Source organism: Sesamum indicum, linkage group LG6, assembly GCF_000512975.1.
Source record: "Sesamum indicum cultivar Zhongzhi No. 13 linkage group LG6, S_indicum_v1.0, whole genome shotgun sequence".
Taxonomy (NCBI): domain Eukaryota; kingdom Viridiplantae; phylum Streptophyta; class Magnoliopsida; order Lamiales; family Pedaliaceae; genus Sesamum; species Sesamum indicum.
In genome coordinates, this window is record NC_026150.1 from 3,966,408 (window position 1) to 3,985,186 (window position 18,779).

General features: G+C 34.3%; 3 protein-coding genes across 3 annotated transcripts; 1 reads left to right on the forward strand and 2 right to left on the reverse strand.

The window, feature by feature from the left end:
- Window positions 953–5,093, forward strand: LOC105163635 (protein RETICULATA-RELATED 4, chloroplastic). The gene is made up of 8 exons (XM_011082059.2): window positions 953–1,659; window positions 2,181–2,249; window positions 3,350–3,481; window positions 3,565–3,618; window positions 3,709–3,753; window positions 4,328–4,467; window positions 4,565–4,690; window positions 4,782–5,093. The coding sequence occupies exons 1-8, from the start codon at window positions 1,087–1,089 to the stop codon at window positions 4,837–4,839; spliced, it is 1,197 nt and encodes a 398-aa protein (XP_011080361.1). The 5' UTR covers window positions 953–1,086; the 3' UTR covers window positions 4,840–5,093.
- LOC105163689 lies at window positions 7,908–11,050 on the reverse strand. The gene is made up of 3 exons (XM_011082131.2): window positions 10,270–11,050; window positions 8,555–9,085; window positions 7,908–8,044 (listed from the first exon to the last, which is right to left on the reverse strand). Exons 1-3 carry the CDS (start codon window positions 11,044–11,046, stop codon window positions 7,949–7,951), a joined length of 1,404 nt encoding a protein of 467 aa, XP_011080433.1. The 5' UTR covers window positions 11,047–11,050; the 3' UTR covers window positions 7,908–7,948.
- LOC105163690 lies at window positions 13,919–16,537 on the reverse strand. Its single transcript, XM_011082132.2, has 3 exons — window positions 15,714–16,537; window positions 14,483–15,022; window positions 13,919–14,268 (listed from the first exon to the last, which is right to left on the reverse strand). The coding sequence occupies exons 1-3, from the start codon at window positions 16,512–16,514 to the stop codon at window positions 14,173–14,175; spliced, it is 1,437 nt and encodes a 478-aa protein (XP_011080434.1). The 5' UTR covers window positions 16,515–16,537; the 3' UTR covers window positions 13,919–14,172.

Here is an 18,779-nt window from a genome sequence, read left to right on the forward strand (position 1 = left end):
ATTAATTATAATTTGAGTCCACCACCAACCACTTGACTGGAGGCGTTGCCGGCAGAATCACAATCACAACAACTGCCAACAGCCCACCTACAATTTTTGGCAATTATTTGGGGGTAAAAGAGAATTATCTTTCACAACATTAGATTTGGTTCTTTATCCGTCAGTTACGTATAGATTTGGTTATTTAGCATAATTTAAGGTTCTTTTGCCATGTTGATAATAAAGATAAATAGTCCATTCTAATGTTATAAGTGTAATAAAATAAATATTTTTTTTAATAAACTTAGACTTTTATACCAGTCTACGCAAGCATTAACTACAAGAACAGAATGAATGGATCTATATGAAATAAAATTATTTTTGAAAAATCGTGTAAAGATAAAATTGTTCAAAATTAAATCAAAAGGTTAAAATTGAACAATTTTAAAAATTACCAAACTAAAACTAAAACGATTAAATTTTTAAAAAACTAAAATTAATAGTATGTCCCTCTATTTAAATGCATCGTGCCACCACCTCTTACGTCATTTACAATGACCATTTTGGATTGTTCTTAATGGGTTTTATAATTTATCATATTATTTTATTTACGTAAATCACCCAATTTTTTTTTTAAAATTATTATATTTTTTAAAAATATCAATATTATTATACGAACTATTCTAATTTTAAATTATAAGTAGTATAAATGTAAGTATTGTATTTTTTAAGAGTAATCAAACAAAATATTATAATATGTGAGGCCTATGTCCAAAAAAGATGTAGAAGTGAATATTGGAGTTTATGTGCATCTTTGGATATGAAATTTCTTTTTTACTTAAATTAAATTTTAATCGAATTAAATTAATTATAAATAAATATAATATATTTATTACTTAATTAATAATTTATTAAATTTTTTATATTTAACACTATCACTCCACCAACCCCTATTTAATTAATTGAGGCAGAACTCAAAAAGACTCCGTCAGCGCCACCACCTACACCTACACCCACACCATAACTCTCTCACCAAGAGAGGGAGAGAGGGAGAGAGAGAGAGAGAGAGAGAGAGAGGCCTGAGTCGGCTCTGAAGTCTCAACTGCAATGTCGATTTGCTCGACTCTCAACTTCACCCCATCGCCACCGCGGTGTCGGTCACTCCACCACCAACCCAATTCAAATCCATTGTTCTCATCTCCATCAGTCTATTTACCAAACAAAAACACCAAATCAGTTTCTGTCGTCCTAAACCCACAGCAGCGCTCCCTGTTCATAGCTTTCTCTACAGTTACCAACAGCGAAATCAACACCGAATTCTTAATTGACGGCGGCAGCGGAGGAACCGGAGGCAGCAGCCGCGGCGGCGGCGGAGGAGGTGGAGGTGACAACAATGGGAATGATGGGAATGACGATCGGGACAAGAAGAGGAACAAGGAGGAAGCTTTGATGGCATTAGCGGAGGCTGGGAGGAGTCTCGAGAGCTTGCCTAAGGATTTCAGAGCTGCCATACAAGACGGAAGAATACCCGGTTCGATAGTTCTGAGGTATTTTGATATCGAAAAATCTGGATTCTTATCATGGCTTATGAAGTTCGGAGGATTCAAGGAGAGGTTGTTGGCTGATGATCTCTTTCTGGCTAAAGTTGGCATCGAGTGTGGAGTCGGATTATTCACCAAGGTACTCGAGTTCATCAAGAATGAAACTTCGCCTCCAATGCTCTCAATATGTATATATTTTGTTTGACCTCTGTTGTTCTTGCGTTTGTTTAATTTTAATCGATTATTTTTCCCGCTTAACTTGAAATTGATGTACATTTGCTCTGGATTGGATCTTTTGGTTAATTTATGATATATTTATCTCTGATGGAATCGATGTATGAGATTCTGAGGTAGAATATGTTTAGTGCTGCCCGCCCCTTTTTAGTAGCTGGAGAAAGGACTTTCTTTATTGATGATTTTGTTTTTCTTGGTGAGATATCACTATTTCTATGAAATCATGGACTTTCTACATGCTTCAATAAATAATAATGTTGATAAACGTCAATTATTAGCTTTTATGATTGAACTGGGGTAGAATTTCTTTTTGCATTTTGCTTGATACAGTCTAATGATTTAAATGTTTAAACCCTGTCTTTGATATTGGTCTTCGAATATTATTTAGGTTGGTCTGGTCATTCTCATTTCTTTTTATTTTTCCAGACTGCAGCAGAATATCAGCAGCGCAAGGAGAACTTTTTCAATGAGCTCGAAGTTGTATTTGCTGATGTGGTATGGTGATCTCTTATCATACATATATAGCAGAATATCAAACATTTGACGTTCATGCAAAAGTTGGGACTTTTTCTTCTCTCCTATGAGTAATGGTTTAACTGTTATGTTTTATTAATTTCCTCGCCTTCATTTATGCATGTTGATGGAGTCACTCATAGCTTAGATCTTCATTTATGATAGTTTTTGTAACATTAGTCTACTATGCCATGAGTTCAACTAGTTAAAAGAACAGAAGCAGGCTTGCCACCAGCTTTGGGTGTTTGCTCTTGCAGATTTGCATGACAGAGTGATTTTTGTGGACCACTAACTAGACTAATTGGCAGTTATCCGGACATGGTGATGACTTCTGGAAAGGCTATATATTTAGATTATATCGAGTTACTCTCCATATGTTTAAAGCCCTGATGGGAGTCGAATTCTCCCGACAAAGTTGCGCTTCAAACCTCTAGTCCTATTTTTTCTCCTCAAGTTGTACACTGCTTATTGGAGACAGAACAAGCTCCACTTTAGGGTAGTACAATGCATATACATGTATGACGAAATATGGAGACCAGCTTATCCATATCTTTGTAGCGATTCAAATGTATTGATGGAAGTCTAGCCTATACTAAGTCAGAAACTCAGCCATGAACTTGTAACAGATGAACTGTACAGGTATTCCATAACAGTAAAGGAAGAGTTGTTTTATCTACTTATTAAGATTGCTTTCTCTGGCCTTTTAAACCCTTTGCCAATCTCCTTTTCTGCTGGACCTGATCATATATGGTGGTCATTCCATGCCCTTTCTTTCCATTATTTGAGCAAAGCCATCCCAACCAGTGTCCATAACTTAAGGAATCTTACCATGTCAAGTTTAAAGATGGATTATGCAAACACACGTTATTATATATGAATCACAACTTACACTTGGCATATCAGCATACCTATTAACTAAGCAACTGCTAATAATTGGTGAAATTAATGAAAAATGGGCTTAATGGTACCTTCCAAATATGCATCTGTTCCTATTGGCGACTTACTCTCCCAGCATTAAGGTCTGCTCAAATTTAATTAGACTTCAATGTTATCCTCATCTTTTCAGTTTGTCTTGTGCTCAGGTGATGGCTATAATAGCAGATTTTATGCTTGTTTACCTTCCTGCTCCTACCGTTTCTCTGCGCCCCTCTCTTGCACTCGATGCCGGACGCATTGCTAAGTTCTTTTACAGTTGTCCTGATAATGCATTTCAGGTGGGTTACTTGAATGCCTATTGCTTCATTAATGTCTGCAATTATGAACTAATGATGAATTCTTATTTAAATCACATATGCAGATTGCTTTGCCTGGAACCTCATTTTCATTGTTACAGAGAATAGGTGCTATAATGGTAAGGAGTTCCCTGTCACTTTATATGAAATAGCTTTTAAAGCAAAAACTTTGGATTAAATCTCATATTTTCACTACCTCCTCTTTGCAGCGGAATGGTGCCAAGCTGTTTGCCGTTGGCACTACTTCATCTATGGTAAGTTTCCATTATGAGGGATCTTAATTCATAAAAGTTGAGCTCCTGGTGGTCATCATTGATTATCCAGCTGTTTTGTTTCTCTGTAACAATGACTTTATGATCCATGGTCTGTTAGACAAACCCTGCCCTCTTTCAGTTATTTGCTCAGGACTATATTCTGTCTCTCTTAGTTCATTCTTCCTTCATCTGGCCAGGATCCATAGCATTCTATCTCGTCCTGGGTAATCTACTTTTGGATCAGTTTTATAAGATTTATTTCGAAGTTACTGCAACAGCACATTTAATATCTTTCAATATGTTCCATTATATCCAGCTTCTAAATTACGCCCCTAAGAAACAAACACATCATCTTAACTACATCAAGCGTCACTGATGTCTTTTCATGTTGAATACACCAATTACCAGACTAAATTTCACATGCAAAGAAAAGGTATCCATTTAGATGAACTCCCAATAAAGCCATACAGATATATGTATGACACGAATTTTTTCACCTCTATATGTTAATTATTTATTATGTCCAAGCGGAAGTCGGATATAATCTGAACTCACATGATTTGTTCATTTCTAGGTTGGTACTGTCGTGACAAATGCATTGATAAATGCTCGTAAAGCTGTTGACCACTCTGCTGCAGAGGAGGTGGAGAACGTTCCTGTACTGTCAACAAGTGTTGCCTACGGTGTCTATATGGCAGTGTCGAGCAACCTTCGGTATGAACTTATTTATTACAGGATAACATCTTGTTTGGAGCATTCATATTTTATAGTTTCATGCGACTAAATACACATTTCTCCTTTTCTCCAACAGATACCAGGTTTTGGCTGGTGTTATTGAACAACGCCTTTTAGAACCCGTGCTCCATCAACACAAGTTATTCTTGAGTGCAATTTGCTTTGCTGTGCGAACAGGCAACACGTTCTTGGGTTCATTATTGTGAGTTCTTCCGCTTTTCTCATTGCATCTCCTGCTATTCATCCTCGCCATCAGAGGATAATTAGTAAAATCCTTCTTAATTGCTCTGCAGGTGGGTCGACTATGCTCGCTTTATAGGGATCCAAAAAGCTAAAGAACTTGAGTCGTAAGTCAAAAATCATGACTCCATGCTCTTTCGTCCAGTTAGTATAAATCAGTTTGCTTATCATAACATTAGTTTCCTGGACACCGCGTACAAGGTACTTATGCAGCTTCGCTTGGTTAGGTTTTCTTGACATTTATAAATGTATGTATTGCTTCTTTGTTGAAATTGATAATGGCGAAACACTGTGTCCTTTTATACAGTCATCGATATCTTCTTCCAATTCGAAAGACAAATGCTATCTTCTCATTAAGAAACAAATTCTGGGTCTGACCGATATTTTATCCCCACGCTTGTAATCAAGGAATACATCAGAAAATAAGCTATGGTACATTTTGCTGCTGATATAACATTTGGAGGAAATCTATCATTAAAAATTTGTGCTCTTTTAAACTATTAATGATGCAGATCGAACGAATGATGAGTAAATGAATGAAAAAACACTAAACGGACTCTCCCAAGAGAGAGAATCAATGTACAAGAAGTTGCATATGAAAGTTTGAACGGAATATTGGCTACGTAATGATCTCATTGATCATACACTCCCTGAATTTGAGCTCCGCCTTGCCGGCATCAACACGAACAATATCACAGCATTCGCATCGATCCAACTGGGACAGCCAAGTAAACAGATGAGAATAATAATACGTGTACAACTTTTTGGTTCAAATGTATTTTTAGTTTTGTAACTTGAATCAATCAGTATTCTTTTTCTTTCAATTTTTGAGGAGTATTTTGGTCCTCTATCTTTTCAATTTTTGTGATTTTAGGATTTTTTTTTTACTGAACTTCACCTCCATCTATGAGAAGGGGGAACTCCGGCTAAAAGAAAAATGATTGAAATCGTAGAATTAAAAAGATGTAGATTAAAATGCTACCCTGTAAAGTTATAAGACAAAAATGATGGAAAAATGAGCCAATAGAAACGTAGCCATAATATTATAAGGTTAGGTGAGATGCATTTTCCGGCGAGAATGACGAACTCCGATGGAAAAAATGACTATAAGCACGAAAATTAAAATAAGATAGAATCAAATTATCATCTTAAAAAGTTAAAAACTAATTACCAAATGATCTAAATTACGGACAAAAACTGCGTTGAAGCCCAACTTTTTTATGATCAAAGAAGAAAGACAATGAGTACCTCTTTTCGCTTAGTCCACGTTGAAAGCACATGAATCTGGGAGACAAAATCAGCCGTGTGGTTACCACTGGACGAACACGGCGGCATCCCGCGCGGGGCTGCCCGAGAATAGGCGGTGAGAATTGCCAGACTTCTCCACTCTCTGAAAGAAGAAAACATGGGGCGCTTCACAAGAGTCATTGGAGGGCAACCTCGTATTGAACATATAATGCGGTGGGCTCGTAGTGTTCGACCAAGGTTTGAAGGTTTGGATGGGTTTCTGGAGATGAGCCCTGGCCATGATTCTTTCATATATGTGTGTGGAGTAGCCCCAAGAAATGGAGAAGGACCAGTTGCTTTGCCTGTGATAGCAGATGGTTTGCTGCAACATGCGGGACTGGTCGCCGGCCGCCGCCTTCATGAGGTGGCGGGTGGATTCGAAACGGTCCATGCTGGGAAATATTGGTTTCACCCCGTCGAAATTGACTTATGATTGAATCAAATTAATCCACTAATCTGCCGTCCATGGATAGTTATGTACTAGTTGAATGTGTCACATTTCATGTATTTGTACAAAAAAAATATAATAACTATATATCATTTAATAAAAATTTTCATTATAGGAAAAATGATAACATAAAAATGATTATGATAAAAAATAAATAATTTTAAAAAAGAATACTTGGAGTAAGAAAAAGAGGAAAAAAATATTAATTGAAACTAAATAACTATTTAAAAAATTCATTTTACTACTTTTCGATATAGTGGAAAATGTGGAAGTTAGTGGTAAATTAATATATCCACCATAGTCAAATAAAATCGATGCGAAAAATTAAATTTTGACCATAATAATTAATGAAAATAATTACCATGGTTTTGACTATAGTAAAAAAAAAATTTACTATGATTTTCAGTTATAACTAAAATTCTGACCTCACTTGCAGAAGCAACAACTAATAACTATTACATATTTGATTATAATTAATTAATATTTATCACACTTTTTCACTTTTAGCGCTAAACCATTAGGAAAAGTAATATTTGTTCTAGTGATAAGAGTTGGTACATCATCGTTTAACTCGATATCATTATTTGCCATCCTAGCCGGAAAATTTGTCCGTCTATTACGTCTTTTCGCAGGTTGTACGAATTGCTTGGAATTTTTAATTTTACTCGCATCACAAAAGAACATTAATCCTCAAGTTTGGTCTTCATCATTTACTTAATTGTTATCTTCTTTTATATATTTTTCATTTTATTTTTTGTTAAATTTGGGTATTGATGCAAGGAGTAAATGCAATGTATCCCCTGTGTTAATCGAAAAATGAAAAAAGTCCCTATAAAAAAAATAAAGTTACCTCCTTGTGATTTGAAAAATGATGGAGGGAGATAAATTACATCATTTTTAGTGTCATACGGAGGTAAATTGCACTTTATTTTTTAACAGGAGTTTTTTTGTACCTATTTATTAAGGGGTAAATTGTATTTAACCCATCGATGCAATTGCTTTCCAGCATCACTAGAAAAAATTACCATACCTACACTTTTAATGGTTAAAATTGTGGTAAAAATTATTATTAATTCTGGGTATATAGCATCGGACAAAAATTTAACTTATCCACCGTGAAATTTTTTTAGGGCTATTTTAACCATGATAACTGTTTAGCCAAACTAGCAAAAACCACGGACAACAAATGTTACATGATCGTGGCCAATAAATATTTATTATGATTATTTATTTTTAATTATATCAATTAATCATGGTTAAATATTATATTTATTTTAGTAATAGAAATTTCTGAAGTATTGCTACTTCAAGTGGCTACTCCTATAAAATTCAGTACTATTTATTTTAAGAACTAATAATTCAAAATTATATTATTGAGAAGAAGGTTTTCAAAAACAACAAAATCAATGAATCCTCCCAAGATATAAAATTAATATACAAAAAGTTGGGTATAATAGAATTTTAATTTATATACTAGAAAAATGGTTAAGCAATAATCTCATTGATGATGCATTCCCTAAATTTGAGCTCTGCCTTGCCGCCACCAACACCAACAATGTCGCAGCATTCGCATCGATCCATCTGACACAACAGAGTACATAATTGAGACCATTTAGACATGCATGTATACCCTATGAAAAAAAAAATGAATAAAAATGCAATTTAGTCCTTTGTGATGTTGTAAATGTGCAATTTATCATCTTATGAAAAAATTAATAATTTACTATCCTGTGTTTTTTAAAATGCAACAATATTTACCCCTTGTATTTTTTAAATTAAACATTTTACCTCCCTAAACATGGGGTCAATTGCTTTATTTTAAAGATACAAGGGGTAAATTGCTATTTTTTTTAGAGGATAATTTGTTCATTTACAATATTACAGGGAGGTAAATTGAATTAAATCCAACTAAAATTGGATTTCCAACTAAATTGGCCGAACAAGGATTAAAATTGCTAAAATTCTAAAATTACATAGTTAAATTGCAAAAATTAATTCACATATGACTAAAAATATCACTCCCGACTAAAATTGCAATTTTCCCATAAATTTTTATTTGCTTCAATTAAAATAGCAAGCATGTATGCTTACCTCCTTCCGCTTGGTCGACGGTGAAAACACGTGAATCTCGGAGAGCAAATCCGCCGTATGGTTACCACACGGCGGCAGCCCGCGCGGCGCTGCCCGAGAATAGGTGGTGAGAATCCCCGTCGAGGACTTCTCCACTCTCTGGAAGAAGAAAACATGGGGAGCTTCGCAAGAATCATTGGAAGGCAACCTCGTATTGAACATGTAATGTGGGCGCGGCCTTGGGGTGCTGGACCAGGTTTTGAAGGTTTCGATGGGCATCTGCAGATAACTCCTGGGCATGATCTTCTCGTATATGTGTACGGAGTAGCCCCAAGAAACGGAGAAGGACCAGCTGCTTTGCCTGTGATGGCAGATGGTTTGCTGCAACATGCGGGACTGGTCGTCGGCGGCCGCCCTCATGAGGTGGCGAGTGGACTCATAACGGTCCATGCTGGGAAATATCGGTTCCACCCCGTCGAAATGGTGGAGGGATATTAGTGGGAATTTCGGGTGGGATGATAAGAATCCTGAGATATCGCCGCGTAAATCAATCTGCAAAATGAATTTGTATATATGTATATATCTCATTTCACTAATTTAATGATTATGGCTAAAATCAATGATAAATGACTACGATTAGATAAAATCAATGCAAAAAGTTAACTTTTTCACCATGAAAAAATTATTTGTCATGGCTAAGAGTTATGGTTAAAAATGACTTTCAGCCATGACAAATGTTTTAGCCACCCTTGCAAAAACCACAGCCAAAAGCCGTTAGATAGCCGTAATTAATAACTATTTCTTTCGACTATTTCTTATTAATCATAGCAATGAACCGTACGTAATCAAATATTGTAATTCTTTTAGTGTTTGCAAACGACAATAAATCTGGAGATTTAAGAATAAATATCATTTTTGTTGTTAATAATTTATATGCAATGCTAAATGATTGCGAGGTTTCCTTCAAATCATAGAAGAACTGACACAATTATAAATGGGGAATTCTCAAAAAAGGGAGAAATGTAATTTTGAAAAATTTTATAAAAAAAAGTATAATTTTATATTTTTAAAGACAATCTAAATATTATTAATTAACCATAAATTATATAATCTATTAAAGTATATATATATATATCCTCAAATTCAGAAAAAAAATCCTTATAACGTATTTATCTCAAATTAATATATTATAGAAAAACACCAAAATTAAAAATATCTTTATTAATAAAAACCACAAGAATTACTATTTATAAAAAATAAAAAGGGGATTGAAAGATCGCAGTGAAAATTAAATAATTAAGCATATTATATCATATTGGAGTTATGTCGAAAAGTTTTCATTACTATCGTAGGCAGAGGTTGAAAGTAGTGAAAGAATTTCTTAATATGTTTTGTCGACGAATTAATTATGTGGTAGAGAACATGGGATGGAACATGGCATGATTTTCCAGATCCGGCGCCGGGAAACCATCACTCCAACCCCATTTTCTGCTGCAGAGACGTAGATGCATTTTTCTTGCACGTACCATTATTTTATACAACTGCTTATTCAATCCATTTCCTCATACAATGTGTTCTCGAAATTTTTAACCATGACAAATATTTTAATTATAGTGGTAAAAACTATAATCAATGATCGTTTTATAGTCATGGTCGATGATATTTTCTGCAACTATTTATTTTTAACTATGACGAATAAAGTAAGGTTAAACGTTAAATTTGTTATGAAGAAGTACCTGGTGAATGCCCTTCTGAGGAGATAGATTGACTCCAATATCAGCAATGCAAACCATTGTTATCTGATCAGCAGATCCCCACTTAGCATATCTCCGGAGACAGCTTTCCATGTCTTTAGACAGGGCTTTGGCCAGAGGGTAACTCAGCATGAATCCAGCTCCTCCAAATCCCTGGTTGAATGAAAACCAGTAATTCGACATTATAAACTCCGACTGCCCGCCAAGATAGTAGTACTTTGTGTGATCATACTGTCCAAGAACATCTACTATGTTATCCACGAAAAACACAGAGTCGTCGTCTCCCATTACAACCCATCTCAGGTTCTCGTTGTCTGCCTCTCTGAACACCTCCATTATTCCATGGACCATACGGATCATTACAGGCGCTAGGGCGTCGGTCTCTCGCAAGAACTCCGTCAGGTTATCAGAAACTCTGTAAGGCGGGGAGGCATTGGACCAGGGCAGGAGGTCGCCTGTCGGGGCTTTGTCTAAATATAGAAACCCACGAGTGGCATTCGGTCTCCACCAGGATTCTATGTATGCTTTTCTATGATGCCACGCCTTTTCAGAGCCCAGAAGCCCGAACACAAGGTGGCTGAGATTGGTCGGAGGGTAGTTTGGTTGTGAAGAGTAATCATTAATCCTGGGTGAAAACGAAGAGCTTGTTTCCGATGTAAGCCCTTTTTTCAGAGGAAAAATCTGACTGGGAATGGAAATGAAGATCACGAATACCACCAGACCTGAAAACAGGAGGTGTTTGAACACAGGTGAAGCCATTTCGTGATTGTTCTGACTAAGGTTGTAGAAGTCAAGATCAGAAGGTTATATATATACTAAGAATGTGATCAATTTCATGGGCATCATGTCCAACGTTGTCAGATGGATTCTAACACAGAGGAATGCTTTTACTATTGCATCAATGATTATTTAATTCACGGGGGTTGTAATGTTTGCATAAGATGTATGCATGGGCTAAAACTATATGCCTTCTGGCCAGTGAGCCGAGTAAAAATAATGAAACTTTAACAGTGCAACAAAAAATTAATATATACAAGTAATGAAATATATATTAAGTGATGGTTATAAAAATTTGTTACTGAGATATAATTTAAATGGTAATATTTTTATCTGGTCACAATATAATTATTATTAATAAAAATTATTTATTAATTTAATTTTAAAAATAATTAGTGATAAATATATAACGAATATAATATAGTAGCAACTATATTTACTGGCATTACATTGTCACTTAATTTTTTTATTGGCTATATTATTCTTTTTTTTAGTGGAAGATGAGAAATTCACAACTTCAAAGGTCACTAATTTCGAAGGCACGTGTAATAATTAACTCAACTAAATAGATAGACCTTAAAATACTACTTACGTGCTGGCACGATTATTTGTGTAAATTAAAAAGCTGGTTAATTAAGCAATTATTAATTTTTAAAATATTGGGCTCTTGTAATATGGTGATCATGAGCAACATATTGAATTTTACAAATAATTCTTATTGAAATTAAATTTAATCTGATCAAATTAATTACAAAGTAAGTGTAATATATTTATCATGTGACTGATTACTTTCTCTAAATTATACCAATTACACGATATGCGTATTACATTTATTATATAATTAATTCAGATTCGAGCAAAGTCATGAATCAAAATTTTTCAAATTTCACAGCCTTTTTTTGTCAATATGGCGCAATACACGGATCCACAAGACCCTCACAGTATTATTAACATTTATTACATAAGCAATTCATTTGACTTGGTACTAATTAAGATAACATAGGAACACACACATATATACATGTGCCTGTTAGTTGTCCAAATTGCTAGGAATTTTTAATTGCACTTATGTTAATAAAGAATATTGATCAATAATTGCTTAATTATTTTATTTTTAATTGCTTAATTAGCAATAATTTTATTATCATCACTTATTTTTTGTCACGATCTTTTATATATATATATATATTGTATTAGGACACATGTGTTGTTAACTCACTCTAATAGTTAAATACATTTAAGGCAGTAGTACTAGGCAGCATGATCAAATAACGAGGCTGTTCAAGCAATTATTACTTTTTAAAAATAGGGTGAATAACAATTTATCCCCTCGTGATATTGAAAATGAGCACATTACTCTTCTATGAAAAAAAAAATTATAATTTACTCCCTATAGTTTTTAAAATGAAGCAATTTAGCTCCTTATACAGGGAGGTAAATTGCTTCATTTTAAAAATCATAGGGGGTAAATTATTATATTTTAAAAATAAAAAGAGGTAAAAAATTATTTAAAAGAGGTAAATAATTATTTATTTTTTATAAGGGGTTAATTTGCTCATTTATAATATCATAAAGGGATTACTTGCATTTTTTCCTTTAAAAATATGAACTTATAATAATATGATGATGATGATGATAAGCAACACGTGAATTTTACGGGCTTTCTTGTCAATATGGCGCATCACACGGGTCCACCAAACCTCCTAATATTACCAACAATATTAATAAAACAATAAGTATTTCATTTAATTGGAAAAGAAACTATACGCAAAATTATATATATATATATATATATATATAACTTTTTGTAATTACATATCGTTAGAATTTTTATTCCTAAAATTTATTTCATTTTACACATCTAATTGTGTTTTTGACGAATTTGGTTTTGTTGGGTATAAACCTTTCAACAGAAATTTGAGACCACCCAACTCAACTATTACAGATTTATAGGGTTTTGAACCTTTAAATTATACAAGCTAAGATTTACAACAACCCTTAAATTATACAACCCAAGATTTACAACAATAATGATAAATATACAGAAACATATAAATAATAGTAAAGGAGCGCAGTAATATATCGGCTCAGAGAGCCACAGATCTGAGGTAGTTACACACGACACGAGAAAGGCCAGCAACCACAAAACCACCACGATTGCTCCTTTCTCACCAAGAGATACACCTTTTAGTTCACTCAGAACCGGTACACAAAGAGGATTCAATAACCACTAAGGTTTCACAAAATCACAAAGAATTTTAGAGAGTATTTTCGAATTTTTGAGATGAGAGGAGGAGATAATATTTATAGAGTCAAGAGAGGAAGAAAATGGCGGTTTTGAGTGTTCCCAATTCATTTGGGAAGCCATTGTTGAAGATTAAGAAGAGGAAGAAGACTAGGAGTCGGCTTGAAGAAGGGGGGGGGGGGGGGGCACGGTTGTAAAAAAAGAGGAGTGAAAATGATTTTAGGGAATAAGGTTAAAGGGATTATTAATAACTGGGTCGGGTACAAGAGTGGGCTGGGTCGGTTCATGGGCCTGAGTGAAATACTTGGACCTTAGTGATAGAAGGACCTTCCAATGGAGATTGGGTTTCATGAATTTCATGAATTTTGAATGATAGATAAATCTATTTGCTCGACTGAAACAAATTTCAAGTGTATTATATATAATTTTTCAAATTTATAAAATTTATGTATAATCACACCAAATTTAATTTAGAGGAGGACGATGTAATTATTCTTTTTCAATATTATGAATTCAAATATATATAATAATAGTAATAAGAGAAAGAAGAAATGTATAGATCAAAACCATGATCATAATGAGCTAATGCCAAAATCTCAGAATTATATATCAACTTCATAAGTTGGATCGAGCAGAAGAACATATGAATTCTCTAATTATATATTTCAGGGAAATATTAATTTATTTAGACTAACTAATTCATAAATGACCCACTAATTGATAAATAGTGGAAAGCTAACATGAAATTAATGCAGTGACATGAGAAGGTAACATCTCTAAGAGAACACCTCATAAATTACCCAGAAGCTTAATTTCTTCTAGAAGAATTTTTTTGGGTCTCTTGGGAAACATAAAATGATCCGTTAAGCAATAATCTCATCCGCAGCGCACTCCCTTAATCTGACATCCGCTTGGCTTTCATTCACTCCAACTACGTCGCAACATTCACTTCTATCCATCTGAAAACAAAAAACATATCAGCTCAAACCTGTTTTTACCAAATCATTACAAAGAAATTATTACAGAAAAATTATTTTCTTTGCGTATGAATGAGAAATTTGTCTAAAAATGTAATACCAGGATTTGTTGAAATCTTTATTCTCAAGTTGAAGAACACGACTTTGAATTAATCAATAAATTATATATATATATATATATTCTTGAAAAGCATACCTGAAAACGCTTTCTGGCAGGCGAATAGACCTGAATCCTGGAAACGGAATCAGCAGAATGGTTCCCAGTTGAGGAACAAGCAGGCAATCCCCGCGGCCAGGCCCGAGCAAAGCTGGTTAAAATCTCATTCTCCGCCGTCTTATTTATACTCTCATAGAAGAAAATATGCGGCGCCTCGCAAGGATCGCTGGAGGGGCTCCGCGTGTTGAACATGTAATGCGGCGGCCGCGGGCTCCTTCCCCACGTTTTGAACGTCTCGATCGGGTACTGTAGATAGCTACGGGGCATAATCCTCTCGTATATGTGTGCAGAATAGCCCCAAGAAATGGAGAAGGACCAGTTGCTTTGCCTGTGGTAGCAGATGGTTTGCTGCAACATGCGGGACTGGTCGACGGCCGCCGCTTTCATGAGGTGGCGCGTGGACTCAGCACGGTCCTTGGATGGAAATATTGGCGCCACCATGTCGAAATGGTGAAGGGACAATAAGGGGAATTTTGGGTGTGATGATAAGAATCCCGAGATATCGCCACGCAAATCAATCTGCAATATTGTCAAATACCAATCACATAAGAGTAGGTAGTAATTAAAAAATGCAATTTTAATCCTGTAATTTATGGAACCGTATTTTTAATTTAGTTGTGTAATTTTAAAATTTTGACAATTTTATCCTTTTGTTTGACCAGAAAATTGCATATGACTCGCACATTATCCAATTAAATTACAATTTTAGCTCTGTAATTCAATAGATTTCAGGCAATTTAGTCATGTAATTTAGGAGAGTTGACATTTTTTATCTTGCACAAATTGTTTTATTGGACAAAAATTATAATTTAATTGAGTCATGTGCAAGTCACAAGCACAATTAACTTATTGGAGTAAAAAAGAACTAAGATTGCAATTTGTACAGGATAAAAAATAACACCCCCAATAAGTTATAAGTCTAAAATTGCAATTTTTTGATAATTAGTATTTACTTAGAAGATAAACGTTAAAATACTTCCAGTTGGTTCGAAATAATCTTACAGAAAGTTCTTATTTAAATTAAGTTTAGCGAACTAAATCAATTACAAAGCAAGTGTATCATGTGATTGGTTATTTTTTTTTTTTTTTTTGATACTATACACCAATCACAATATAAATGTATTATATTTATTTTATAATTGATTCAGATTGGACAAAATTTTGTTCGAATTAAAATTTAGTGTTGACTATCTAAATAAGTGTCACTTACCTGGTGAATTCCTTTGAGGGCAGTTAAGCTGACTCCAATATCAGCAATACACGCCATAGTGGTAAGATCAGCAGCATTCAGGTGCCTATATCTTCTCAAACAATTCTCCATGTCTGCAGCCAGGGCTTTCGCCAAAGGGTAACTCAAAATGAATCCAGCCCCGCCGAATCCCTGGCTGAACGAGAACCAATAATTCGACAAAATAAACTCCGAATGCCCCCCAAAATAATAGTACTTAGTATGATCGTATTGCGCAAGAACATCAACTATATTATCCAGGAACAGTATCGAATCGTCGTCCCCCATCACCAGCCATCTCATGTTTTCATGATCCTCCCTGTACACCTCCATTATTGCATGTATTATCCGTTGAGGCGTAACGTCGGTCTTGTTAAGGAACTTGGTCAGGTCATCGGATATTCTGTAAGAAGGAGAAGCCGGAGACCAAGGGAGAAGCCCTGGAGTTGGGGGGTTGTCCAGAAACAGTAGCCCCCGTGTGACGTTCGGCCGCCACCATGATTCGATATAGGCTTTTCTATGGTGCCAGGCCTTTTCTGAGCCGACGAGGCCGAATACCAGGTGACTTAGATTGGTCGGAGAACCAACTGTTTCTGTTTCATCAGTTGTGTCTGATGCTAACAGAGGTGCCCGTTTCAGGAAAGGAGAGAAGAAGTCTGAAGCTGGACAATTAGGGTACTGGTTGGAAAGGTAAATGAAGGCAAAATAAAAGACAAGACAGATTATCAGAAGGGTTCTGCATAGGCTGCCGAAAACGGTGTCCATTTTTGGAGATGAAACCATTTTCTCGGGAAGAATTAAGCAAAATTAGAAGATGGGATGGAGAAATTAGGGTAAATATAAAGAGATATTAGGGCATATTTCGTAGAATGGAGTTTGCTTAACAGAGATTACTGTCATCATGTGAGCTAATACCATGATTATTGCAGTAAGGCACATGAATGAGAGTCAGCTCCTTTGAGTTATTAGGAAGCTTGTAAATAATGAATCCATACCTTCTTTTCTTTTTGATGAATAATTATGAAAAGATTGAGTACCAAGTATGTGCCTACCATGTAGATATATAAATATGGACGTGCAACCAACATTGAAATTTCAAGAATATCGAGAAAAAAATTGTAATTTTAGTCATGTAAGTATGGGTTGTTGGAGCCTTGGAGGGAGGGTGATTTATACTTTGTACGAATTCATGATATTGATGAATTTTATCTTATAATTTTAAAATTTTTACAAATTGAGGAAAAAAGATTTGTTAAAATAACAAGAAAAGTGCATGTGTCATGCACATAATCAATTTAATCGGGTGTACTTTTTCAACTATTTTAGCAAATTTGATTATTTTTGTCCTCAGTATGCAAAACTTTTAAAATTATAGGATAAATTAAATTGCCAAAATGGATAGGACTGAAATTGTTATCCTCATACTTACAGAAATAAAATTATGATTTTTTTTTAATATGTATATGCCTACAAATACACAAACGTGATTAAAAGGCATACACATGAAACTGGTTTTATTACCAGTAGAATTATATATATAAATAATGATTTATTCTTGTATCTAGCTAGAATTATCAATTATAACTCTTTCGCGTTCGTTCATAAGTCAATTCTTTTACAATGCAGTAGTAAGCATTAATTTAATAATTTTCCAAGAAGTTCTTATATATTAAATACTAGAAAAATTCTGATATTTTATAACATTAAAGGGTTTAATTAAAGAATGTAATAAATAAATCTTTCAAAATCATTGGAGAATTTGTCTTTACAAAATATAGTTCATAAAAATTAAATAATGTTAGCAAAATAAGGGTAGCTAGCCCCTATTCACATCACATGGTTCTTTTATATATATATATATATATCTTCATGATACTCTTCCTAATTAAGTACGTAAACCAGTTAGTACAGTTCCCAAAGTCACGATCAGAGACAACTTTTGTACGCCATTTCTATAAAACAAAGTCAACTCTAGATTTAGGACATTGTAGAACATCAACTCTTTCAGAATCGTTGCTTAACTTTGCAATTTCATTAGTACCTGGTGAAATGAGGATCCACCTTCTTCTTGCAAAGTATTCTATTTTCTTTATACATGTTATGTGTGTGTGTGTGGGTAAAAATTATTATTACTTATGTATATATTTAAAATAATATTTTGTACAATAATAGCGTATATTTTTAGTTTTGTATGTGAGGGAGGATCGCATTTTAATGACACCTATTTATGGGAGTGGTGATTAATGATAATATTTATTTAATATTTGAAGGACTCGGGCCATAGAGTGATGACATTTGGCCGGAGTTAGCTGGCGTTGTCAATTTTAGGGTTTTTGAATTCGGGATTCAACTGACTCAGCAAAATTAAACATTTCCCCTGCCACCTAGGATGCTGATACGAAAAAAAAAAAATTATTGCAATTTTAGTTGTGTACGTTTTGGGGATGACGATTGTGATCCTATAACCAACCCTTATTAGTCTTAACATTATTATTATTTATTTTTGGTAATTTCAATCGTTCCAGCAAAAATTGACTTGAATTCCGTCAAAGCAGTTAGAAATCTTACTGATTTGACAAGAAAATTGCGTTTGGATAGCACGTGCAGGAGAAGTCTTAGGTTAATTTATGATCTTCTTTTTAAGCAAAAAAATTCGTCTAATTAAAACTCGTTTTAAGATGATAGTTCCTAAATTGAGGAGCTTAAAAATTAATATTTCCGTCCAAACACTTTGAGCCCAAAATTACTCAAGATTTTCTATCAAAATTGAATATACATTGAAGAGTAAAAAGCTATATCTTCGCATGAAACCTCGAGTTATATTTTCCCCTCGGGAACTATATTTGGTAAGATTTTCACATTCTTGAAATGCTTGTGTGTGTGTTGTTGGGAATAAAGGAAAAGTAAATATTATTTTGTTGGTTTGTATATCTTAATTTCATTTAAAAATTATTTTCTATTGCAACAATGACAAAATGTGATTTCAGAATGTGAAATTCTGTTGCCTAATTAAACCCACCCTCTCTTCTTCAACTTGTGCTTTCGTTT